Genomic DNA, 26760 nt, shown 5'->3' with positions numbered 1-26760 from the left:
AGGTCTATTAACTGGATTAAACTGAACGAGGGATGACTTGTTTCCAGCATGGTTTACTTCACCATAATACACACTGAAGTTAGAGACACTAATTTGTCTAAGGGATTAAGGATCTTAATAAAACTTCCTGGATAAATTCAGTTCAATGAAATTTTATTTGTAAATCATAAAGGATATCATCTGAGGACACTTTTCTTATAGAGCAGGTCTAGACTCCTTTTTAAATCATTTAAAGAGACCCAACAATTCCCACCATGAGCAAGGACTTCTTGAGAAATGTGAAATGTCTTGTGAATGTCTTTATGTGAGCAGAGACAAAACATCAACATTATATAAAACAGGGAGAGATGTAATGTGCTACATGTTAGCAAGTTTTTTTTTTTCAGCCCACAGTCCCTGGGCAGGTAAGTACAATAATGAAATAATAAAATAGTTTCTGCCAAGAAAACTCTTTATACATTATTATTGGAAACTTCACTCTTTATTTATGTTGGATTATACGCTATCTTGTTGTTTCTTTGTTTAACTGACCTGCACTGACTAAAAGACATAAAATCCATTTAGTCAGAGCTGTAGCTATTGAATACACAGAGCTCATGTACACAGAATTTCTTCTGGGAATTTGGGGATTTTAGGGGGAGTTTATATTCTACTGGTGGGTATCTTTTTGGCTTTTTCCTACTATTTATATAATATATATTAAAATTTAGGCCAACAAAACAAATAAAGTAAGCATTCACCCACCGAAAGTGTAGTCCTTGCATTATAAGCAAGGCTTTCAACTTGTATTTGGGGCTTCTTTGTCAACATTTCTGGGGACTTGTATTTATATATTTATATAATGCTGGCCCTGTGTTTATAATTATAATTGTCCTTTCTTTTCCAGGAACTTTCCTCTTTGTTACATGCAGGTATCAATTATAAATAATATTTGACAGCTGAGTCATGCTGCCTCACGCCAAGACAAGGAATTACCCAGCTGATCGGTGAACCTGTATACAGTTCTTGTTTGGTGCAGATTCAGGGACGCCCAACACGGTGATTCATCCCACACTGACTACCCAGAGTGCACTGTAGCTCACAGAGGGAGCATCCTGTGCTGTGGATGGCTGATGTCACCCCAGTCCATTAAAGCCAGAGTATGAGGGAAGCGTGTGTCTGTCAGGCCGTATTACATGAGGACGACAGTGATGGACCGCCTCAGGGATACAGTTGGAGCCTCTCATTCCTCCATCCCACCCTCCTTCCGACTCTTGGAGCAACCTTATGATGCCAGTAACAGCCATCTCTCTCTCTCTCTCTCTCTCTCTCTGCCCTTCCCCTTCCCACAAGGGGAACACAATCAGTTTTTGCTGCATCATGTGCCTGCCTCCATCCATGTGTGGTCATGTGAAAATGTTACCCAGATAATTAAGCTACATTATTGATGAAAGTAACTTTAGCCTATTAAAGATTTAAAAATCTGCAGCTATTAATCGATTGTTTCACTCATGTTTTCAAGCAAAAAATTTTAAAAAGTTTGTCAGATTTTGAAATTATATTTGGGTTCTGGGAAGTTATAATGGGGATTTTTCATTATTTTATGATATTTATTGCATACTGGATATACAAAAGACTAGTAAGAAGAATATAAATGTATCTCAGTCTGCAGCAGATGTGATTAGGGAACAGGGAAAACCACATTTACTGTACTTTTCTGTGTTATTTTCACAACAGTCAGGATTCTCTTAAGCTGATATTTACTGATTTCTAACCTCCTACACTGTAGTCCACCTGCTTTGTGTTGTTGTTTGTAAGACCGATGGATTCACTCCAGCATGCTCTGTCCAAAAGGCTCATGGTCCGTATCCGTGGTCCATCTGCCAGTTTTGTAGAATCCAAATGTTCTTCACAGCATGATCATGCTGAACACTGCAGCAGCTCCAGCACGCAGCCTCCTGCAACACCGATGTCACACCCAGACCTAAACACACTCACTCGTATCACCATTTATGTACACCTGTTAACATATTACTGTAACTGAGAAACTATTAGACAGTCTTATGTTCATTGTATGGCCTTCTTCGGGATGCTCTCTTATTATTCATGCATTTAATGAATAGACAGTGCCGTTAAGGTAATTTGTAATGAATGGTTAAGAGAATTAACTGGTATTTGCAAAATACTGAAAATCTGTGTGTTTATAGTGCCTGTGAAGATATGCAGTATTAAAGTTAAACAGCATTATGAATGTGTTTTGTCTTGTGTTTTGACATTACATTCAAATGTTTATCAAATGAATTAGTTAATCTAATATATCTGCTGCTCTGCCAACAGTTTCCTATTGTGTCTGTGCCACTGACAGTTTATATAAAGGGCCGTATCTTCACTATAGTGTCAGTGAACCCATCAGACAATAAAGTCTTTAAACACTCTTTGAGGAAACAAATGTTGCATTCCATGAGTGTCGGAAATTCCCCTTTTCCCTACTGTAAAATCCACACAAAGATACCATTGACTCTGACAAGGAAACTCACGATATCATATAATGATTAGATTTTTTCCCCGCAAAAAAACTTCCGTCCGTTGATGTCTTTCAAATAAAGCGACACACACTGCGAACACTAGCTTTTTACCGCTTGTTTATCTCCCAAGTACACCGCTCCTCCTTCAGGGTGCTGAGAGCTCAAATGTCCCGGGTTGAAAAACAAGCCGCGAGCGTTCTGTTACCATGGAGACGGACGAAGCCCGGAGCAGCGCGCTGTAGCTAAACGTTAACTTCTGACCAGTTTTGTGTGCGTAAGTCAACTAAAAGGTACAAAAAACACATTAAATGTCCGCTGTTTTACCGCTGCGAAGATGTCTTTCGGCGTAGTAGTAAGCTAGTCGCATTTTAGTTGACATTAGGCCGCTTTCTGTTAACTTATCGCTGCTCCAGAGACAGTTTTAACTAGCGGCTGAATGTGTGGCAGCAGGTTGACGTCTATCTACAATTTCTAACTTTTAATTTATTGTTTCCTCTAATTGCAGACCAACCTCTAATCCTCCAGGAGCCAACCCAGCTAAGACTACAGAAAGATGAGGAGGATCATTGCTGAAGATCCAAACTGGTCCCTGGTTATAGTGCCCTGTTTGTCAAACCTCTGTCTGCAAAGCATTGTCACAAACTTTGAGGGTACGGCTCTTGTTTCTAGTTGCCATTACCACACACACTTTTACACACCCACTTATACTATGAATCAAACTTCATGTGTTACAGAAAAGCCAATATTTAGAGCCTTGACCCCCACCCAGAAAGCCTTTGTGCAGGAGAGATTGTCTACCTCGGTGCCACTGCGTGTGACAGCCAACCTGATTGGTGATGGTGTCTACTGGAAGCGGTGCTGTGAGCAGCGGTGGGACCTTTGTGACGTCTCCCTTCATGGCAACAGCTGGAAACAGATGTTCTTCGCGAGGCAAATGGAGCACGTCATTGAGCTTTTTATCCCAGATGTAACGGAGCCAAATGCCGTCCTAGAGATGGTACCTCTTTGTAAGAACTATGTGAAAAGGCTGGACATCTCCCAGCTCCTGCCGCCTATCAAGGAGCCCCAGAAAGAGGAAGATGAATATGGCTCAGAGTTGGCAAGTGAAAATGAGTACGACGGACCGTCTATGGACCACTTTGACTTTAGCATCCTGCTCAACAAGCTGACAAACCTGGAAGAGCTCCATTTGGTGTACAGTGTCAAACAGTGTGGTATGAACTTTGAATGGGAGATGTTTGAGATGACTGACAGAGATTGTGAGTCCCTCGCCAAGGCCCTTAAGTCCTGTAAGACTTTGAAGGTGAATATTGATTCCCCATCAGCTACTTACACAAAAGGAAAAGTCCTTTTGTAGCTCTGACTGTCTGGAGCATGTTTGTTGTTTGTAATTCAGTTACAAAGCATCCTTTACTAACATTTTACGGCCCCTGGTGTCATGAAACAGGAAAATTGTTGTTTGCACTACCCAAACATTAAATTCATGCTCTATTTACATCAAAGAAAGGACAGCAGAGCCGCTGGCTGCAACCTAAATAAGTCACTATTTGACACAACATTTTTGTCACATAAACTGCATGAGAACATGGCATGTATCTGCTACTGCTACTGTGCACGATATGGGACATGTACAAGAGATTATTGGAGTTGATATCAGGGCGGCAACTAACTACGTAACTATTTTTTTGATTCATCGTTTTCTATAATGTATCAGACAATAATGAGAACTGCCCAGCAAAATTTCCCAACGCATGAGGCGACAATCTTGCTTGTTTTGTCCGACCAACGGTCCAAAACCCAAAAATATTTCGTTCACAATGATGTAACAGAGAAAAAGCACATTTGAGAAGATAGGAACAGTGAACGACTACTTCATTATCAAAATGGTTGGCAATCGATTCAGCTGATTAATTGATTAATCAGCTAATTGTTTCAGCACTAGTTAATATTTATTTGATTTACTTACTTTATTTTACATATATAAAGCATAGTCACTGGTGGCAAAAGCATTTATATGTGTGGGCAAGTTCATACTGTCAAAAAAACAGAAAAGGGGAGTTATTTTTAAACCTATGACATTACATGTGCTCCTAATAACTACGTCTTTTGTGCTACCTACGACATAATCTCGCTAATCTTCACAATATACTGTGTTTCTACAGCTTCTAAGGCTCCATCAAAGCCACGTTGAGGATAAAAAGTGCCGTCTGCTGGTGAAATTCCTTTTGGACCACCCGTCCCTCAGGGAGCTCGACTTCTCTCACAACCTGATCGGAGACAAAGGAGCCAGAGCCATCGGCAAACTGCTCACCAGGAGTAAACTGGAGACACTGAACATGTGCGACAACGATATCAGAGGCCCGGGAGCCAAAGCTATAGCTCACGCCCTGTCCAACAACTCCACCCTTTTGTCACTCAACCTGCGTCTCAACCGTTTGAGGGATGAGGGGGGTGAGGCTATTGGTAAGGCCTTGCTGAACAACAACAGTCTGCGTCATCTGCACCTGGGAGGCAATGAGGTGACGCTGCCTACTGCCATTGCTCTGTCTAAAGTGCTAGTTCAGAATAACACCCTGAAGAGCATCAATCTCTCCTGTAACAAACTGGGTGTGGTAAGGAAATTATTGTTCTTAGAGCCTTTGGGGGGGGTGATACGTATGCACTTTTACCTGAGGGTGCTGCCATAGAAAAGCAGTAGCAGCAGTTTCAGGATGTTGCAGGTTCAGCTCGTCAATCTCAATGTGGCACAAATGTAATTAGTCGAACGCATTGAACAAAAACACACAGTTCTTATTTTCAGTGATAAATAACACTAAAGGAAACACCAATACCCCTTATTGATATAAAATAACAATTTTTCTGCCCAATAGATTTCCTCCCTAAATGTTGAACCTGGACCTTTAATGATTCAGGGACTTTAGACTGTCTACCTGGGCCCCAAAACGTAATGGGAATTTTTCATAACTTTCTGACATTTTATAGTATTTCACTGACGCTGTCATCCCTAATGCTGCATCCCTAGTGTGAGTCTATTTCTCCAAAAGGAAAAACATTGCAAGTTATCCTTTAAAGGGGGTTTTGTACCATAAGAATGTGTAAAATCTCTTATTAGGGGAACTTTGAAACACTGGGCTGTTTTGAAACACTGCATTTAATTCACCCCAAGCGTGCCATCGCCCATACAGACATAGTACCGTGAAAATAACCAGGTCTTTCAATTATTCATATGTGTTGAAAACATGCAATAATGGGAAGCTAAATAAGTGTTGTTTCCCCATGAGAGGGAGATCAGATTTTCCTCCTCACATGCTCTCTCCTCTTCAAGATTTCTTTGTACAGTATATCTCAGACCAGAATACACGGCGGAGGATCAAAAATCACTCACATAGCAGAAAAGGCAATGTGCAGTAACATCAATATCTGTGACCTTGGTCTACTCTTCACCAAAATAGAAACAGACATAACAATAAAACACTGCCGACACTCAGAGCAAGCAGTTCAGAAAGTGTGGGCTATGTCGGACAGCAAGAGTTGCCGAGGGGTGATTTTTTCAAGGTTGTCTCCTCAGACCTTTACAGAACAGCCGTCCTGTGATATGTTCAACGTGGACATGCATCAGTACCAAATGTGTTTGTTTGTTCTCTCTCTCTCCCCCTACCTGTTTGTGTGTGCAGGATGGAGGTCGAGCTCTGGAGGAGGCGATGTCTCACAACACCGGTGTAACAGAATGCGATATCCGCCTGACGGAGGTTGATGAGCAGAGCGTTTCTTTCATCAACCAGGTGGTTTGGACCAACCAGAGTTTAGAACAAAAGAGGCGTGCTCAGGAGAGTAAAGCGAAGTAGACATCAGCAGCTCCTCTTTTTTAATACAATACACCGCTCTTTGTTAGTCAATGATCAGCACTCCTCTTGTATTCATTTAGGCATGTTGCACAACCACTTTATGCCAGATCTGCATCTCAAATTAAAGTAGATGAACAAAATTATATTAAAAAAAAATAGTATTTTTGTTCTTAGTAAAAAACACTAGGATTCTTACCATTTGTCAGCCTTTACATTTTTGTGCCCATTTTTATATTTTATGGTATGTTTGTCTGATGCCACAAATAATTAGCAAAAGGATGTCCCTTAATGCTACTTTTTAAAACATTTTAGTCTTTTAAGCCTTTACTACAACCATAACTTTAAACACAACAAGAACAAAAACAAGAAGCATATTTCTCACATATTAAGATGTAGACCATATATCCAGTTAACAATACACAAAGCATTGCATAGTGAAGTTCTTTGGGATGTGGCAACTATTGTTATAAGTAATTTCTGACACATATTTTAGTGAGCATTTCAGTTTATTGAGGAGCTTTTTTTCCCATTTTGATACACAGATTTGGTATTCAGTCCTTATGTAACATCAAGGCAACGTTGTGGTGATGTTGGAATACATACAGACTTGTGTTTAGTTTTTTGTTTTTTTTTAACCTATATCTACTGGCTAATAGTATGGTAGTAACACCTTGGCTAGGCAGCAACAGAACATCTTAAGTGTAATTAATGTCACATTTTCCCAGTTTTTAATCTTGCAAAATCACTTGTTTTCTAGAATCATACAAAAAGAGGCAAAGCTATTCTGTAAATTGTACATGAAGCAATCTGAACTGATATTCTTCACATCAGTAATCACTATCAATAATCACCCAATCATGTTCCTTAAAAAAGATGTGTTTATTTGTATGTGTGACATTATTAGTTAAATAAAGGTGTATCAAATATGATTTAAAAAAAATGTAAAAATTGGTTTAAAGGGAAACACAAATCATTCAAACTAGTAAATGAAAAGCAGCACAAAGATGCTGCCGGCTGTGAAACATTTTTTTACAATGGATTGTATTGCCATTTGTGACCTAACAAACTCACCGTTTAACATCTGGACATCAAAAAATGTCCTTGCTTCAGCTACCTCTAAGTGTGCGTGACACATTCAGCTAAGCACAAGTGCCACATCGACCTGTCATTCTAGTCATTCCGGCCTGTCGCCTCTATTGTTTTATTTACAGTACAAATCCTTTTCTGCCCTACAGTCTTGAAAATCCACAAAAATTATTGGAATATAAAAAGACGAACCCCAGAGCGTTCTTGAGTGAGAGAGTACGTATCATAACAACCTAACCTACTTAATACACATGATAAAGGGTTCAGTGCTTTGCATGACAAAAGCCTTTATGCTAACAGTCACCTATGGAGGAAAAATGTCTCGTTATGAACCTTCCAATCAGATTTATAACCATTTTGAACGCCCCCAAATATTTTTTATGTCACCGCTGTTACGTAAACATTGCACTGGTAAACACATTGTTCTATTCTTACACATGACTATGTATGGATATCACAGTGAAGCCATCTGAAAGGCTTGTTGGCTAATGATGAATGAGAGAATGTGATGACTTCAGTATAAAACAGTGACCAAAATCCCAAAATTATATACTCAATAGATGTTTTAGTACATTTTTTAATCCCTTGTGGAGTTTGCATGCTCGTCCTTGTGGTTTCTTTACACTTTAAATGGACAGTACATGATTCCCTGCCCTCTGACCAATGCATGCTGGGATATGATCCAGCCCTTCATGACCCAGAATCAGAAATATGTGGTTGGTCAATCCCTTTGATTTCCTGCTATTTTAAAAAAAAATATATGCTGTTCATGTTGCTCAAAAAGGTTTGCGTTGTACACCACCCATAAACCCTAAACAGGATAGTTTGACATTTTAGGAAATACACTTATTTGTCTTCTTGCTGAGAGTTAGATGAGAAGATCTTTACAACGCTCGTATCTGTCCAGTAAATATAACACTAATACAGCCAACAGCCTGCTAGTTTTTAGCTTAGCTTAGACTCCAAGCAGGTGGAGCACAGCTACAAGGGATGGAAATAAACTCACTCATTAACACTTTATATTCCAGCACACACACCCTGTAAAATCACAACTTCTTTTTATGTTTCGGCTTTTGTTCAGAATAAAACGTGGTAATTGGTGAGTTTTAGAGGTGCTGATAGTTGGATCTTGTTCAGACAGAGCTAGTTTAGTTGTGGCTGTGTAAGATAAAAGGTGTTCTAACAGTTTATGCTGCCTTATGCTGCTCGAATCAATAGTCTAACATTTACCCACCCCTGCATTTGCAGAATCGCTACGTAGCACATCTCGATAGGTCGCACTTTATCTCATGTAATTCTCAGCAAGACAAATAAGCATAATTATTAAATTATTAAATTTCTGCATGTGAACTATTTTTTAAACTTTATAGGAAGATAACCTAATACAATGATCTCTTTATATTGATATTGATATGGTCAACATATATGACCTGACACTTGATTGAAATGCTGTTTAATAGTGGTGTATTAATAACATGTAACACATTACTTCCTAAGACATTTCTTAATTTCTAATGGTGCATTTCAGTTTAGTAAATCACCGATTGGAAACTAACGAGTGGTTACTAAGAACTTGGAAACGGATTTATGAGCAGCTGGTGCAACTGAAATCCTGGAGGGAAACAGATATCTATCAGTTCCCTTTGTTATCTGGAATGATAACATTAGTCATGTTTGGTTTAACATCCCGTGGTTGTAAAACCCCACATTTAAAAACTGGTTATTACGGAGCTGATCTTTGCTGAAGCCTTTTATAAAAGCAAAATAAACCGTGTGCATAACTGCTTACTAAACCTAAAGTTCAGAGAGAAAGGAGGGATAAACAGGTTTTTGGATGTTGTTGCAAAGCAGAATCTTTGCCCTGAATACTATCCTGAGTTCTAGGGGCTTGCATAGATGACCTGTGAGTTGTGAAAAGAGTTTACAGAATGATTTCTTCCCAAACTGTCCTCTGTTGAATGAAATGTAAGGTTTGATAGACTCATTGTTTTTATCATCGCTCACCCCCGTTGACTATTTTCAGTGTATTCTCTCGTATTGCTATAAAGATAAAGTCTGCAACACCACACGTGGAATGTGATGAATATGGATAATTGGTCAAAATGTACAATACAAGCTCATTATTGTGAAGACAAGCTGTAACAAGAAGTAACACAAAATGTCCGAACACAGGAAAGATTTTGATATTTACTATTTTTAGACATTTTAATGATCTTAATGGTCTTAATGGTGGAAAACGATCCATGCCAGTTTATGTTTCACCGCAGGTCTCATGAGATGAAGGCTGGTTTGTATATAAATACCTCTTGAATAAGATCTGTGCTTATTTTCATCTCTCAGGATTAAGAACGTTCGCAAAGAAGAAATAAAGCAGACTTCGAGTGATGAGTTGTGCTGTGGGATTTTACAGTTATTTTTCAAATTAATATTAATAATTAGCTAATTTGTTACATTTTGGAAACCTATTCCTACATAATGTTAAGTTCTGGCGTGCCTGATTGTCGTCATCCATTAAACATTTATTGTTGTGCATGGCTTGGCTGTAAAATAAAATTCACCAGGACTAAAATACCGCATGCACTCATTTGAGAGGAAGTTTTTTTTTTATTTAGTTCTTTAAAGTAATCCTGTCATATTATTAAATCTGACACTATCAGTAGTGAATCCAGGCCTCTGCCTATTTCTAGCGTCTGTGATGGCCAGCTCTCTGGCTGTCTCTCTGATATGCATCAGCAGCAGCAGCAGTCGGCTATACAGGAGCTGTGTTATATTATGAGGAGATTCATCTGAGAAACATGCAGGGCCTGATTCTTAAAACCTTGTGTATTTTAAACAATAATGAGATGGGGTCTCATTACTGTGTGCTATTACGAGTGTAAAGTCGAGTTGTTTTTAATGAGACAATGTTGAGATGAGATGACTAGAGTTATAATAGCTTATGCTTTGTCAGTAACAGTTGATCGCTAGGCACTTAAATAAAGAGGTAGGCTGAATACAAATATTGCCAAATATGAAATCAAATGGATCTTTGAGATTTTAAACTAGCTGACTAACTGATCGATTCATATTTTGTGAGGTTTATTAGTATTTAGTTGGCCATTATACAAAATGTACAGTTTATAGTTATTAGGAAACTGTTTTAAGAAGTGTTGTTGATTCAGTTTGAAGTGTCCTTTAGCCCACCTGTGCTAAATTATTCATCGACTGTGTTGCTATATTTAGCAACCCAGGAAGTATAATGTCATTGCATCCAAGCCAATTCCAGCAAACTTGATATTTTATTTATTTCAGCATCTACACTATTTTTATACTATGGAAATGTATTCCTTTTTTAAATGGATTTCCATGAGCATTGACTTTGCATGAACAGATTTAAATCACGCAGTATCAAAAGCTTTCACATGCAGACCTTAAGCTGTTAGATTTGGGTCTAAGTTAACTCCACTTTATAGGAGCCGTAAGACATGTATTTTATTTCAGCAAATCTATTTAGTCTCATTTATACGTTGACAAGAAGGTTGATATCTTTGCATTTACCCTCATAATTCACCCAATTCACAGGACTCACGTGATGTGTGTGTGAGATTTTCTCAATATTTCTTCATTTCTCATTCAGGTGTCCGTTAATTGTCATATTCCTTTGATTTCTTGGCAATTTCTTAGGCTACTGCTGAGTCAAAACCTACATTAGGCTTCAAATACTAGAAAGGGTTACTCACGTCCTTGTAAATTGTCTGTGACTAAGATTTACAAATATGGCATTTACAGTAGGATGTGACTCCTCTTGGTATTCCTTGGTTATTTGACTCGCTGCAGGACAGTACGTGACACTTTGGCAGTTTGGTCCTTTAAAGCCGCGTTGTATTTTAAACAGTCTCAGAAATGGCATCAAGTCTGTTTTTCCCTGACTTATTGACTGTACTGTAAGGACTTTCCCAGATATAGTTGGTTTCCTCTTTATTTGAGGCTACAGTATATTTAAAAACTTGAGCAAATCCTTGTTTGTGGGAACTTGTAGGTGACTGAGTCACGCCTATTGTAAAAGGGAGAAGCAGAAGTCAATGTTAGCCTAACCTTGTTCTAAAGAGTCTCTGTTCCTGTATCATTATATTCCTTGCTCAGATAAGTCTGGCAGCTGTGGGTCATAGAGAAGTCTCCACACAGGAGCCATTTCTGTGCAGGGAGCGGTGGTTGTGGTTGAGGCAGCCTTCGTTACGATGTACAATGAGCACTGGGAAGTACAGAGCGTCCTGGTAGGCTGGAGGGTTCTCCTCACTGGTCTGCTGACCTGACAGACAGCGCGTGCTCTCTGTAGGGCAGGACCGCTCATTCAGGCTTCCGCTGCTCCTCCACAGGCAGCTCCGCCTGGAGCCATACAACCGACCCAGTGAGAAGCGGCTTGCACTGAAGGGGATGCGGGGGCTCCCCGTGTTGCAGATGCTGAGGGCGCTGCGAGAGAAGATGGAGGAGCTACTGATGGCGCGGTGGCAGCGCTCACAGTTCTGCCTGTAGCTACCGTAGCCTCCACATACGGAGTAGCTGTTACAGCTCCCAGAGAGCTGGGACAGGTCCATGAGAACTGCCTCTGAGTAGCTGGGCACCAGCTGCTGGTTGGATCGGATGTGCCACTCCAGCTCCGTGCTGTCGATTGTGTTGACTCGCGGGATGTGTCTGCAATACGGCCGCTCCTCAGATGGTGTTACTGGCACATAGTCAAAGCCAAACAGCTTCTCTACGTGGTAGTGTACACAAGCAGTACGGTACTCTGTCAGCACCCGCAGAGGCCAGGAAAGAGTGAAAGCAGCTGCCGCCCAGAAAGTGGAGTTTAATGCGTACCAGGGGAGATGGTTAGGGTCAGAAAAGGCAATCATATGCTCTTTAAAGTCTACATTCTTCAGGTGCATCCCCTCACGGGCCTCCATGTAGTCATCCAGGCCCTCATTCTCTGTGAAGAACCTGGCCCGCTGGGTCAGGTAGGAGTTCTCTGACTCCACATTGGCAAAGCTAAAGCACTTAGTGAACCTCAGCCTGGTGATAGGGAAGTCCTCCAGGCCCAGCAGGTGCTTAGAGATGTCCTTAACCCCACAGTTCCCATAGTCAAACTCTGCCTCAGCCACGTGGGTGTTGACTCGCTCGTGGTAGACCTGCGTGGTGGTATAGGCATCTCCGTTACGGTAGCGCGTCACCTGCCGTGTCCTCCTGACATAATGGTAACTAATGGCCTTCCACCAGATGCACGGCGTAGCCCCCTGCATTCGCTGGATGCGCTCTGCCACACTGTCCACATCCACCTTGTATTGCAGCTCGTTCCTGGTGTAGCAGTGCCAACACTCCACCAGGTAGACCACATAGAGCATGACCAGGAAGGCCAAAGGGATGTAGATGTAGCCGTTGGAGCAGGGACTGTCGTGGTACATCATAGATTTTCCCTTGTAAGCACTGTCGAAGGAGAGGCGTGTGACCTTGGTCACCTGGCACCAGGCCATCACCCCGACGCAGCTGTACATCAGCAGGGACAGCAGCAGGCATTTCCAGTGAGTTTCCTGACACAAGGATTTCGTCAGGGACTGTTTGTGGGGCCGCTGCTACAAAGAAGATGAGAAAACAGCAATAAGTCAACAGAACAATACTGGAATTATTTTAACATAACATAGTTTTTGAACATAATCAAATACTGTTCATATGCTGTCCTAGAAGTAAATGGTTAGCATATAATCATTTCTCAATAATACTCAGACCTCAAAACAATTAGAAACATAAATGTATTACTTACCACTTTAATTGGTGGACATAAGTATGACCTAAATATCTGTTAGGTACAAAGTTAGGAACAGTTAGTAGCCCATGCATATTAAATATTTAAGGAAATATTCTGCAATGTAAGTGCTTTTGCATAGTTTATACATGAGCCTTGAGCCAGTTTCTCATGTCTTGGTCTGTGCTTGTTATAATCAAAATCTCTCTTATACTCAAATTCAATAAAAATGTCTGATTAAAGTACAATGTTAAGTATATACCTTGTTGTGAGTAAGGAGCACTGTGAGCTTCTGTCTGACTGGTGTGTGGGTGTCTACAAGGCCACAGTGCATGTGTTTATATAAATATGATAAAAGAACATAAATATTCTGAGGGGTATAGACTCCACATTTAATTTCAGGCCAGCCAGAAAAAAAGGAGTCGTTTGACTCTGGCAGCATAGAGCTGGTGCCATCCTTTATCACCATGGGGCACAGCAACCCCCAGTGCATCAAGAGCTAGTCACGCCTTTTGGGAGCGCTGCCACACAAACCTGGCAGAGATTCAAAAGCCCCAGGATGGACGAATTATAACAAAACAAAACTCATTCAAACAATTTGCATCACAGACATTGCACCAGGGCAGAGCCCATCGTGTATAGACATAAGAAACACTAAATCTGTGCTGCACCGGATTGTATAGCAGCACTTCATTCAGCTGAACAACAATGGATATCCTCTCCGTCTCTTACATAGGTCAGTCCCTGCATATGAATGACCACAACAGTCAAACAACCAGCATCACTGCATTGATGTATTGAATTCAATATGTCAGCTATGTGCTCTTCGAGTGACAGACTGGCATAAATAATAGATGTTCTTTCTCCGTAATTATCTTCGCCACCTTGGTCACATGGTCCCCAAGTCCCTTACCAACCCAGGGCTACACCTCATGGGGTAAAAGGGATTAACATTGAAATTCCCCATTGAGATGAACCTACTGCAGAAGGAGTATTTACTCACTCGCATCCTGCACATGCTCCACAACTATAATCAATACAACATGACATACTTTGTGGCTTATGTTACACATTACAGCTTCTGTTTAAGCAGCAGGAATAATGATAAACAGTTGTGTAGAAGGAAACATCACACTGCATAGGAACTAGTCTGTAATTTACTTGTGTACGCCTTTTAATGGAAAGAAAATATGAGGCAATATTTGATTAAAAACTTGCAAAAAAAGGCAAATATAATCTTGAAACAGCAGCATGTATAAATGTTTGCAGATATGTCAATGAACAAAATTCAAATACACACCAGTTTCATCCATGATTTTAAAGAATTATAGCAGAGATAATAACTAGACGCTTCGGGTGCAGGGAGTTTTATTAATGGAAACTTTAAAATACCACCAAGATTTTCGCAAACAGATGACATTTCAATTAAAAACTCCCTGGCTGACACTGTAACAGAGCTGTTAATTAGACCCATGGATAGCAGAAAAGGAAGGAAGTGACTCACCACAAACATAGTGGTGTTGACATGTCTGATACATTAGACAAAGAAATTCCTCCGGCCTGGTTGAATAGCAAGAATTGTCTCTTATCAAGCAAACAGGGGGGGAAATACCTCAGATAGTTGTCATGCAGGGACACCCAATGTAGCTGAGACAGGAACAATCACCATGTTTCTGATTCCCAACATGAGAAAATATAATCTGTAAATCGAGTTTATGAAAGAGGTTTCCTTACTGTGTGATTTTAATGTGTGAATTAAAAGCTGCTTCAAAATTGTACTGATACAGATTTATATTTGATACAATTATGGTGTAAAATTGTGTAAAAAGCTTCAAAAAGGTTCAGTCAGCTGGAGGCTCTATCATTATTATTATTATTATTATTATTGTTGTTGTTGTTGTTGTTGTTAACATTTAGTTGCACTTATGTTGTCTGTATTTTACTGTTCCTTCACACAAAAACACAAATAATTTATATCCAGGCTACAAAATGTACAACTAAACATATCGAGAATAGAAAACAACATATTTTTGGGATATTTAGAATACAATCCTGCATGTTTATATCACAATTTTACCTTTATGGTTTACAGTAATGGCCTGTAAACGTCTGTAGATTGGCATGATTGTGGCTTTGACTAAAACGCTTTGCATTATATGGATGCTTTAACACTAAATCTCTGAAATAAAAGAGCCTCAGAATGGAATAAAATATGTAGTTTCATCAGGAAGGATAAAATCCATAAAACACCCTGTTGTGAAATGTAATTAATATTTTAGAAAGCAAATGTTTCAGTCAGAACCTTCAAGACCGGAGAAGCTTCACAATTCATGAGGCCGCTATGGCGCCTTGAACTAAGTGCCTCTCAGACTCATGGACACTTTCTCTTGACATAATAAGACCAGCTAGGTTATATAAAAACCCTCTTGTGTAATGGATATGTAACTTGTCCAACATGTGTGTTTGTAGGGGAAGTCTGCACAGTGACTGTCCTCACATTGTCTGGAGACAGATTTATTTGTCTTTAAACTAACAAACCCGTGGATGAGTTTTCTTATTGGAAAATAACATTCTTCTAACCTCTCATTGTAACAGTGGCAGTGATTCTTGGTGTCATTTTCCTGAAGACTCGTTTGGGCCCTTTTCAGGCGCCTTAAGAGGTCCCCAAACCTCATTTTGGAAACCACTTGTCTGGAGAGGAGACAAACAGGAGTGCATCCGTGCACGTTCACAATCTCGGGTGCGCGCTTGGACGCACAGGTTCATATTTTACTGCATTTTAACTGTAATCACATAAGAAATCCACTTCAATTCCCAAGCTTCCCGTGCACATTGGACCCAATTAAACCCTAATCTTCAAAATCTGATTATCATAGTGAGATTATTTGAATTCCACTGTGATATCAATGAAATATGTCACATTAATTAAAGGCTCAATTTGCACCCCCCGTGCATTTTGGGTGAGAAAATGGTCCTGCACACTATATAAACAATGTGATCTCACCTCCTCTCTGGGGCTGTCTGACTCCTCTTCGGGGACGGTGGTGGTGCTGCTTTCACTGGCCGTTGCAGCCGATGCTGGGGACATGGTGATGACAACGGTGCAAAAACCGGGGCATGGATCTCCTGGTGGGATGGGGGTTTTCCAAATCAGGGTCAAACATAAACACACCGAGAACCCCTCTGCGCATCATCCAGCAGACACCAAGCCAACCAGAGCCCAAATGCAAACGCTCAAAAGCTCCATCCTCCTCATCCCAGCATCTTCCAGGTAGCCAGGCAGACGTCGCTGGGTATCGCCTACGGGAATCGGGTCATTGTGCCTCGGAAGACGCGCAAAATAGACTAGAGACTCCTCCCGCAGTGCAATGACTGGATGCTGGTGGAGACTGCTGCGAGGGATGCAATGTTAGGAAAGGCGGCAGTCAGCTCCTCTCCCTGTGGGCAGTGCCCATGGCAGCCAGTGGAGCTGTGAAGCAGGACAAAGACTACAGACAGCGGCACGTGTGAGCAGCCAGCCCCGACACCACAATGTAAATAACACACACACACACACAGACACACACACATCCCTGTTCAAGTGCATCCCAACTGCACACAGAGGCGGTGCTGCCGAGAGAAACCCACCCCCTGCATAATGTATGACCATGTCTGTATGGACCAATTATGATACAAACACCCCCTTTAAAATATATTAGGCTATAATACTGGAACAAATAATAACAGCAGCTGGTTACTGCAGATGTATACAGCTAACTCGTCAGTATAGATGAAAACATATTAGTCAACCTACACAGTAAACTCACAGACAAATTATACAGGGGAAAAAAATACAGTGCATGTGATAGAATTGGCCTGCAGCAACGTTGTGATGTTCATGTTTTGGTTGAGAGTGTTGGTGAAAGTGCGGTAAGTTATGAGGACATAGTTTGTTTATTGCTGAACTGAATGGCATTAAGATAAATGATTAATAAATAATTATAAGCCGATAGTAATTTACGGTTAGATAGTGAACATGTTGGAGGCTTTCACAGTTTGGTTGACATAATGCCAAATTGATTTTTCAATTTATGGTCCAAACACTGAAGTGTTTTTTTTCTTTTAGTGATATATTTAATGCTGTAGGTGATAAGTGATACGTTTAACTAATGGTCACTTAGTAATGACCCCACAGTAATGATCCCCTTCAGTGAAACATAAAATTACACATATTGATGGGATTTGTGCAGTTTTTTTAATCCATAAACTGAATTTGTTGAGCTCTGTATTCTGCTGTTTCTTCACATAAACAATAATATATCTTGCTGTATTCTGACAGAGTTTATGTAATTTACAAATAAGATTGTAACATGTCAACAGACTTCTTTAAGATTACAGACTTTTCCTTTTCCTTTTGAAGACATGCTGTAATGAGAAAGCATAAGCTGATGCACTCGTGCCTTTTTTTTAAAGACGTGAAATACAAGAAGACATAATCTGAAGATTAATAATGTATAAAAAAATATTCTACATTCCTGCTGTTTCAGTTTTTCCCTTTTTTTAAACAGCTCTGTTTTCACAGGAAGCCTTCAGCTTACAATCCTGGCACACCAGTCCTTGTTTATCATAGCCCACAGTATGGACATTGGACTGGACAGCTGCTTACATAAAATGGAATAAGTAAACGTAACAGTATGACATGAAAACAGATGGCAGCTCTTGGCAGCAGGAAAAGGTTTCTCTCTGACAGTCGCTATTGTTTTATAGACTATATTTGTGATGGCTATGGCCCTCTCAGAGCAAAGAGCTGCAGTGAGCCCTCTGACAGCCAAACCACAACAAACATTTTCATGATGGTAAAGGAAACAAGAAACGATAGCTGGGTTATTCCTGAACTTTCGGAAGGTCAAACAAATTAAACTCTGCTTACATGTATCATATTTTCCTGTATACAGGCCTTGACCTGGGACAGAAAATAGTGGACAAATAGGAGTCTTTTGTCCCGCTTGTTCTGGTTGTTGTTTGAATATATCAATGGAAAGAAACTGGCGCTCCCACACAAGTATGCAAAACAACTATGCATATTGTTGCGTTATGTAATACTGTAAGTCAAAGTGCAGATTGCCATTGGAGTCACTCCGAAGCACACGCAGCTCACATTGCAGCACTAATGATTATTCACTGTCACTGTCAAATTAAATTGGACAAGATTTATGTAAACCGAATTAAGCCTCTAAGAAAAGGGCCTGAAATTGCTTTGTGTTTGTCAACCAGTGCCAAGCCTACTGCTGTAAAGGTTAGGACTTCTGGTTATGACTTAAGAACATAAAGGAGTTTAATGAAAGGAGAAATTATTTTTGTTATTTTGGTGAACAAATGAGTTGATACTTGGATTTGAATCAGACTTAGTTGAGGCTTGACAGCAACAAGTATTGACTTGGTACAATCCTTAAAGGGACATATCAGTGTGCCGTCAAGGTTTAGCTCTTTAACTACAAATAATGTATACTTAATATTTTTGCTAAACAATTTGATTATGAGTTGAGTCTTTTATGTCAGTGTTACATTATTGGTGCATGGTAGTGCAGTTTTTAAAATATTTTTGGGGCTTTTTGCCTTTATTAGACAGGAAAGAGGGAGAGAGATAGAGGGGATGACATGCAGCAAAGTGGTCGGATTCGAATGGTAATGCAGTTTAACACTGATTTGAGAAGTCTGTACTGTGTGACCTCTTAACAATATATAACAATGTACCTCTTTACGGACATTGTCACACTTAATCACTGTGATGGATTACACAACTGAAGCGGGGTTTTATAAACGCTGACGTCATTGAACATTGAGTTCATTGTCTCTATTTTTAAATTTTTTAAAACAGTTTAGTTATGTGGTGCGTAATATGAGGATCTACATGTTGTTTCAAAGCTTTTTCCACACGGTCATGAATAAAATCCTGGTGGGGAAATAATTTGATAAGAGTTGGGGGGTTATTTATTTAATTATATTTTTGTTAGGAATCAGAATATAAATTAGTTAGTTTTTAATTGTAGAATGTAGACTAAAGCCCTCAGATTCCCAGAAACAATACAAACCCAAGTATGATCGTTAAAAATTATATAAAAAAATACATAATACAGACAGAAAATAGTATAAAAAGTTCCCTAAACAGGAAATAGTCTGCTCAAAATTCATCCAAATCACTAAACTTAAACTAAACTTAACTATTTGGGTTCATTGTACAGTTTTACGTTTTTTTTAAATTTTATATAATATGAAATATCCATAAAATATGTCACAAAAAGGGGGTCCCTTAAAGAAAAAGGCTGGGAACCACTGCTGTATAGAAATGAATGGATGAACTGACTACAAACTCGAATGGTTCTTTTACATAATATCTGAAAGTAACCCCACTCACTGTAGGTCATGGTCATAGTTTATGTAGTTTTATTTTGAAAATATATCACTTCCGTGTTTAGGTTACCTAATTTTTATTTTTTTTAACTTTATTAAACTTCTTCAGTAACAAACAGGCATCATCAATGGATGCTAAGTATACCTAACTACCTGCAAATTAATCCAATCCGAGCAGCATTAATTAACAGAAAAGAGACATAAAAAAGAAAACAAACAAACAAAAAACATCTGAAATATACGTTTAATTAACTTTAGTAGATTAGAGACTCTTTTCTAATTGTCTTAAAGAAAATCTTCAAGTCATTTATAAATGCCACAAAGCTTGGAGCAACTTCAGAAAAATCTACAAATCTGAAATATACCTACAAGTAAAATATTACTATTATTAATTTTGCATCTTTGTTTTGGATAAAAACACCAAAAACAGGCTCCACCTGACTCAGTATCCTGTTGACAAACTGCACTGTACATTACTATCTTCAGTTCAGTCTCACTCTTCAAGAATCCACTGCATCGTTAATTGTTTTGAAATTCAACCTCAGACTTTTAATTTGACTGCCTCGCTCAAAGTTTGTTGAAGTTTGCGCGTGCGTCTGTGTGTGTGTATGTATGTTTTGTGTGTGTGTTTGTCCGTCCACGCGCACTGGGGATTCCCCGCGTGACAGAAACAGCTTTGCCTTTCACATGTCAGCTCTTCCCCTTATCGCCTTTCATTGCTCATATGCTCTCCGCCTGGAGCTCATGCTGTTACCGGATATAGACGACGAAGCTGCTGTTTTTCGCTTCATTTACTTGGGTTTTTTTTTTTTTTTTTTTTGAAACCCATTTCACGAATGGCTGGAATGACCGCGTATTAGGACTTTTTAAAAAAAACAGCAGGGAAAAAATCTATAATCGATAGAAAAACTAAAAGAAAGGGGGGCTGTTGCTGCTGTGAGATGGTGTGTTAGTCGGTTAGTGGCATGAAACGCTCATTCCTCTGGTTTCACAAAGGAGCGGTGGTTTCCTCAGGTGTCAGCAGGCTGTCCTCGGAGTCCGGTCACATCACCGAGCACCGGGCTTTGTAGCCTTTAAACAATCCTCGGGGGGAAGGCGGGAGGGGGAAACCCAGAGAGAGACAGGGAGAGAGAGAGAGAGAGAGAGAGAGAGAGGCCACCGCCACCATGGCGAGCGACGACTGCAGGAAAGATGATTTGCTGGAGGATAACCGCACAGACTCGGGCATTGACTCGATCCGCTCCATACTGAAGCCGGAGGAGCCCCGGGAGCCGAGCAGCGACTTCACCGGGCCGAGGGACAAGTTTTCCACCGTGGAGGAGCGCCTGGACTCAGCCTACGGCTCCTCGTCCATCACGGTGGAGAGTCTGACAGATATAGTCGGGGACTGCACGATTTCCAGCGCCAAGGAGGAGCAAGAACACATCTCTGAACTCTCTGAACAGGAGGAGAACTTGCTCACGACTATTACTGAAGATGGAGACACGTATGTTTTTGTTTTTGTTCATTTTTCTCAGTTTCTCAGTGTAAAAGAAAAAAGAAAACCATTTTCTGTGCTTGCTTTGGGTCTCTGCTGAAAGGCCCACTGTTGCACACTGGTGGGTGAAGTTCAAACATGGTGCCTTGCATTTCTTCTAGAGTTTTTTGAGCAACTTTTCCACCAATAATGTTTCTCATTTAGTAGCCTGCAGTGTCACATTCATCTATAACTGTTGTGTTCGTTTGCCAGAGTAATTAACACTGTTTCAATACACAGGTGATGGGTTTTTTTAAACATGAGTAGCTCTGGTGGTTATGGCTGCAACTTGTAATTATTTAAACATCAATTGATCTTCTTGGTCTATAAAATGAATAGAAAATAGCGAGAAATGCTCATCACAAGTTCCCAAAGACACCTTCAGAGGTCTTTTTCTGTCTGACCAACAGACCCAAAACCCAAAGATATTTAGTTTACAGTGATAAAAAAAACAGAGAAGAGCATTTGAGGAGCTGGAACCAGAAAATACAGCTCTACTGTGTGTACTGTGTTAGTGCAAGCAGCTAATAATAAATAACGTTTTATTCCACCAGAGTAAGTAGAACCTTAGAACACCTATAAATGGCAGCGTATGTGTAAATTAGTTCTTCCCATGACTCTGGTTTTGAAGGGGATTTCATGGTGGCGTTGTGCAGCAGACTCTTTTAATGAACTTTGTCATGAATGCGGACGGGCCTCTCTAGTCAGAAAACAGAAGTGAAACAGATAGGCCTGGACTTCCCCACGCAGCACAGACAAAGCACATGCTGTGAGGCAGCAGTGTGGACCGCTTTTGATCCAAGAAACTTGTTCATCAGGATGGGACAGTGTGTGTGTGCACATGCTTTTTAAATTGGTGGATCCCACCGTTCACTAGCTGCTCTCTCTCTCTCTCTCTCTTTTTTTTCCTACCAGACAAGACACCTAGAAATGTCAGTTAGTTCCCTGTGACTGTGGCTGTTTGCTGCTGTTCATTTCTCAGTTTGACTCAATGAAAGTGCTTTTTTGTGTGTGTGTGTGCACACAATCCAAACGCCTCAGCCTCCACACGGTTTTTATCAGCGCCGTGCCTTCTCTTGCATGTGACCCACTCATCTTTTGTTGCTATGTCATCACATCTGTTTTGACGTGAAAGCGCGAGGGCCCTGCTAATGACAACTGCAGCCACTGCTGGGATCCGGCAAATGATGTAGTCACAGCATCGTAGAAGTATTGTTGTGTCTCTGACCTCTTTTCATTTCCGCCTGTCGATTGTTGGGGCCACATAGTTTCATTATCACACTTATAGATACCTGGGATGGAAAAAAACACCTGAGACATGCACCACACTCACCGGGCTGCTCAGACTGTGAGAGAATCATGCAAACATTATTTCCCCCCCCCACCGTGGGATTTTTTTCTTTTTCTTTTATTCATTCAAGTCTTACTCTTAAACCAGGAAGTCCCTTTCACACTAAGACGTTTGCTCCCAGGGTAGATCCATTAATCTGGAGACATTTTGAGGTGGGATAAAGAAGTGATTCTGCTTCATTTATCGTAGATATTTTAATCAGAAAACGGTTTAGTCAGTTCAGCTTTTTCCAGTTTATGGAAAGTCTCACTGGTTCATATTTATGGCTGCCATTAAGGATGAATCATTTTCTGGATTAATTGTTCAGCTGTTTGGTCTATAAAACATCAGGAAATACTGAAAATGCTCATCACGTTTCCCTAAAGCCAAAAGTAACATTAAAGTAGCTTGATTTGTCCATAAAACAGTCAAAGATATTTAGTTTACTGTCATTTTAAGACAAGGCAAAGCAGCAGATCATCACATTTTAGAAGCTGGAACCATCTAATGTTTAAAAAATGCCTTAAACAATCAATCGCTAATGAAAAGAGTTGCTGATACATTTGTTTTGTCAATCGACTAATTGTAGTGCTTTAGTTATATTTAGTAATACAGTGTATAGATACAGTATATGACCAGTTCCTTTTTCTACAGGCTTGTCATATCACAACATTACCTTCAACCCATAATATCATTCTTTATATTTTCACTTTATTCTGCTTTAAAGTTTTTAAGATTACCTTTAAAATGAGCATATTTGCAGTTTTGCAAGTGAAAGTTTTTGGGAGTTGTTGAAAGAAAGTGTGATGCAAGGTAATACGAGAAGGTTTTATTGATCATCCAGCTAAGAAGTACAAGTGATGTGTCATCCATTGCGCTATAATTGTAGACATGTCTGTGTTAAAGCAACGACTATAACTATGATTCACTTGGTATTATTTTGGGTAATGATTCATGTAAATTATATAGTTGCATTTAACCGCTTTTTTTTTTAGACTTTAATGTTAATAAAAAATAACAAGATCACACTGAACCACCAAAGTACAGATGAAACTAAAGTGTATAATATTTAACTTGAGATTTGTCATTGACTTCGTCAAAGCAGACGGCTGAATGAAATGTCTGCAGCGAGATTTTGTGGGAACGTTTGATCCCACACTGTCTGTCTGTGAATGGTTAAATGACATTTAACCTGTAATAAGAAAACCTCATTGGTGACCTTCAAGAGAGCGCAGTAACCGCCGTGTTCTACACTCCATAGCTTTATACTTCAGTGAAAAAAAACATCCTCGTGAGTGTTTTGTGACTAGAAATCAGGTTCAGCTTCAGCATTATTACAGTCGTTTTACAGAAGAGGCCGTCTTTGTGTGTTTTGGGTTTAGTCTAAATTAAGCACTAATGCTCTGTTCCATTTCCTGCTTTCTGCACACATTTGTTTGCTACAACTTCCCACTCACTTTGAGGTTGCTGTGTTTTCGTTTTGTTTTGTCATTGCTTAAAGGCTTTAAACGAGGAGGCACCTGCTGGTAGGCCGTTTGAACAACACACCCCTTTCACTTACTTTAACTGCTTACTGTGTTATCTTTTCTACAAATGTTGGTATAGCTGAATAACCCCAACCGCTGGATTTTGCCATTCAGCCCACTAAAAGTGACATTTCGAGGTTTTCTCTTGAGATGGAAAAATAGTGAGGCAACTTTTTCGGGCTCTTGTGAAATGTAGTCTTTTCTTTTTTTCCTCTCTCTTGTTTGTTATGTGCATCAATTGCTCAATTCGAGTAAGCCAGCATGTTTTTGCAAGTGTGATAGATAAAGATGTTTATTTTCTTTTGCCACTTCTGTAGAATCCTGCACTTAGCAATCATCCATGAAGAAGAGTTCATTGCTCAACAGTTAATACAGCTATTCCCAAGAGAAGTCCTGGACATCCAAAACAATTTATACCAGGTAAGTGCAACATTGCTCGTTCCAGTACACCGGCATACTGCAGCTTCTGCTGGAATTTTTCAATCCAAAGCCACTTCCCCTTCATCAGTCTCTTGATTTAGGAAACGGCAGCAATATTTATATCTCGTGTACTTCCAGAGAACTGTTGTTCCTCTTTATTTGCAGTCCGTCCTCTCTCAGGGACGTCACTGTGGGTGGTTCTAGCGTTAGCTCATGAGGGACTTTGAATGGAAACTCCCCTCCTCTACCTCCTGTAGAAATAGAACCACAGGGAGCTGTGGAGTGTATCCTTGTGTGGATGTGGGTGGAGGAATTGTTCCAGTCCTTCAAAATTACTCTTGCAAGTGCAGAAACCAAAGTGAAGAGCAAACGGACGGACTGTCAAAAGGAAACCTCAGAAGTAAAGACTCAGCACTTCATGCAGTGACTCAGTTGGAGTTGCCTAATTTGCTCTCAGTAGTCATTGTAAGACCTTACATTTTGAGACATTACCAAGAAGAATTGTTCTTCACCCAGGGAATCCACCCTCAGATATCTGCACACTGATTAACAACCAATGATTGCATTTGTGGGCCATTTTTGTAGTTTTGTTGTGTTGCACTGATGTGATTCAGCCTCACAGCAGATTCTGATGTCGAATTAAAAACATCAAATACATCATAGATAAGAAGCTGAGGTAATAAACCAGAATGCAATGCAAACACAAGATTTTGTTTTAGATAGAAGGTGCAACTCTCACTTTCTCAGCTGGATCAGTTCTCTGTCGGTGTCTTTATTCTTTAACCGCGTAACAGCTGAAAGCAACAGGTACAGGCCTGTTCTCTGGAGTTTGTTCAGAGGCATTCTGGGAAATGCAGGAGAATAGTGACTGAAATAGAAACAGCAAGGCTACAAAAAACACTACTTAAATAGGGCTGCAACTAACTTATTATTTTCCTTTTTTATGGAGTATTATTTTTGATTAATTTCTTCTAGATTGTGAAAATGTCTTTAAATGGTTTGTTTTCTCCAACAATATTTGGAATTTACAATTTCATAAATCAGATGAAAACAGCAAATCCTCACATTTAAGAAGCTTATTAATCTTATTAACCAGTCCATGAATTGACTTCATGCACTGGTTATGATGAATAAATAGTATTGAACCTGAGACATGCAGTTATGAGTGTATCACACATCATTTTTTCCTTTGGTGATCCTCAGAGCCCCTTGCACCTGGCCACCTACCTAAACCTGACAGATGTGGTGAAGAGCTTGTTGGAGAAAGGGGCCAGCCTGGAGCTGCAGGACCAGGACGGGAACACAGCGCTCCATGTGGCCTGCCAGCATGGGCAGACAGAGTGCGCCAAAGAGATGACCAGCGGGTTTTCCCCTAGCAAGCTGGCGCCGGTCCTGGAGACCCAGAATTGGAGAGGTGAAGAATAAGACTAACAATTTATTGTTATTTACATTTCTATGTCTCTGCATCATCTTTAAAGCGTTTTTATTCTTATTTGTCTGCAGTTGCAAGGGTAACACAGATGTTTCTGTGGCTGTAGATTTGTAGTTGATCTATGTCTTCATGGTCTCAGATTTAAAAACAATGCATTTTTTTTAATCACTGTTGACCTCAAAATGAGCTCCGTGTTCCACATTTCAAACAAAATGTGTACTTGCAGGTCTTGCCTGTCTTCACTTGGCTGCACAGAACAGGCAACATCAGATTATAAACCTCCTGACGGGAAAGGGAGCAGACTTGAATATCCAGGTTAGTCTGTGGAATTACTTATTACTGGATCATCTGGGTTATTATAGATATTATTTGTAAAAGGTTAATCTGTACCGAAACCTTCCACTCACAAAACAGAAAGCAGATGCTTTTTGTCCTCCTCTAATTCTCTGTGAAACTGCCTTTAAAATAGGCTTCAAGCTGTAAACCTCTACCTGCAGCCAGCTGACCCCGACTCTGACCTGTAAGATTGAAGATACACATCAAATATTATCTCTTTTGAACATGTGAATCAAGTTTAATTAATCTGAGAAGGGTTGCCCTGCAGTATCCTATAATTTGATCCAGTAATGTTCCAGTATTTATAATCACACTTATCCCTTTCAAACTGTGTTTACTGCTCCTGGCCTTGTGTTGTGACCCTGTCTATAAATCTGCTGCACCTGTGCAATCCTGATAGTGATATGAGCTGAGCTCAGAGCTTCCTGCAGGATTCACGGAGACATAATTAGATTTGAGATATGATTAGGCCGGGCCAGCCAGCCACTCTTAACTTTCTATTGATGGAAGGGAACATGGTTGGTCCATCCAGAAAGTACCCCAGACATTCCTCTCAGTTTAAATCACCACCCAAACATATCACTCTGCCTCACATCCGGTTTCTTCTTCTTCTTCTTCTT

The 26760-nt window shown here is 40.0% G+C and overlaps 3 protein-coding genes across 3 annotated transcripts in view; 2 read left to right on the top strand and 1 right to left on the bottom strand.

The window, feature by feature from the left end:
• Positions 1–3009: 3009 nt before the first annotated feature.
• On the top strand, positions 3010–6409 carry tcte1 (t-complex-associated-testis-expressed 1; the record flags this gene model as incomplete). The annotated part of the gene is given in 4 exon segments (XM_035678410.1): positions 3010–3154; positions 3239–3807; positions 4667–5116; positions 6179–6409. Coding segments are annotated over 4 exon segments (1287 nt in total). The 3' UTR covers positions 6350–6409.
• Positions 6410–11529: 5120 nt separating this feature from the next.
• On the bottom strand, positions 11530–16685 carry tmem151ba (transmembrane protein 151Ba). The gene is made up of 2 exons (XM_035678404.1): positions 16195–16685; positions 11530–13020 (listed from the first exon to the last, which is right to left on the bottom strand). The coding sequence occupies exons 1-2, from the start codon at positions 16276–16278 to the stop codon at positions 11578–11580; spliced, it is 1527 nt and encodes a 508-aa protein (XP_035534297.1). The 5' UTR covers positions 16279–16685; the 3' UTR covers positions 11530–11577.
• A 3613-nt stretch (positions 16686–20298) lies between these two features.
• nfkbie (nuclear factor of kappa light polypeptide gene enhancer in B-cells inhibitor, epsilon) overlaps positions 20299–26760 on the top strand; it is an 8136-nt gene continuing 1674 nt past the window's right edge. Inside the window, exons 1-4 of the mRNA XM_035678405.1 lie at positions 20299–21066; positions 24270–24372; positions 25576–25786; positions 26031–26119. Of these exons, the coding sequence (XP_035534298.1) occupies positions 20747–21066; positions 24270–24372; positions 25576–25786; positions 26031–26119 (723 nt within the window). The 5' untranslated portion in view covers positions 20299–20746. The remainder of the gene's footprint in view (positions 21067–24269; positions 24373–25575; positions 25787–26030; positions 26120–26760) is intronic.

The sequence above is a fragment of the Morone saxatilis genome, unplaced genomic scaffold (assembly GCF_004916995.1).
Source record: "Morone saxatilis isolate NCDOM2014 unplaced genomic scaffold, NCSU_SB_2.0 Contig7, whole genome shotgun sequence".
Classification (NCBI taxonomy): domain Eukaryota; kingdom Metazoa; phylum Chordata; class Actinopteri; family Moronidae; genus Morone; species Morone saxatilis.
This window is presented reverse-complemented; position numbering and strand designations above follow the sequence as displayed.

Bases quoted from the DNA above. Each gene is read 5' to 3' on its own strand.
- tmem151ba (XM_035678404.1), bottom strand. From the start codon at position 16,278: ATGTCCCCAGCATCGGCTGCAACGGCCAGTGAAAGCAGCACCACCACC. The intron at 13,021-16,194 runs GTGAGATCACAT...TCTTCTTTGTAG, and splicing joins CAGACAGCCCCAGAGAGGAG to CAGCGGCCCCACAAACAGTC.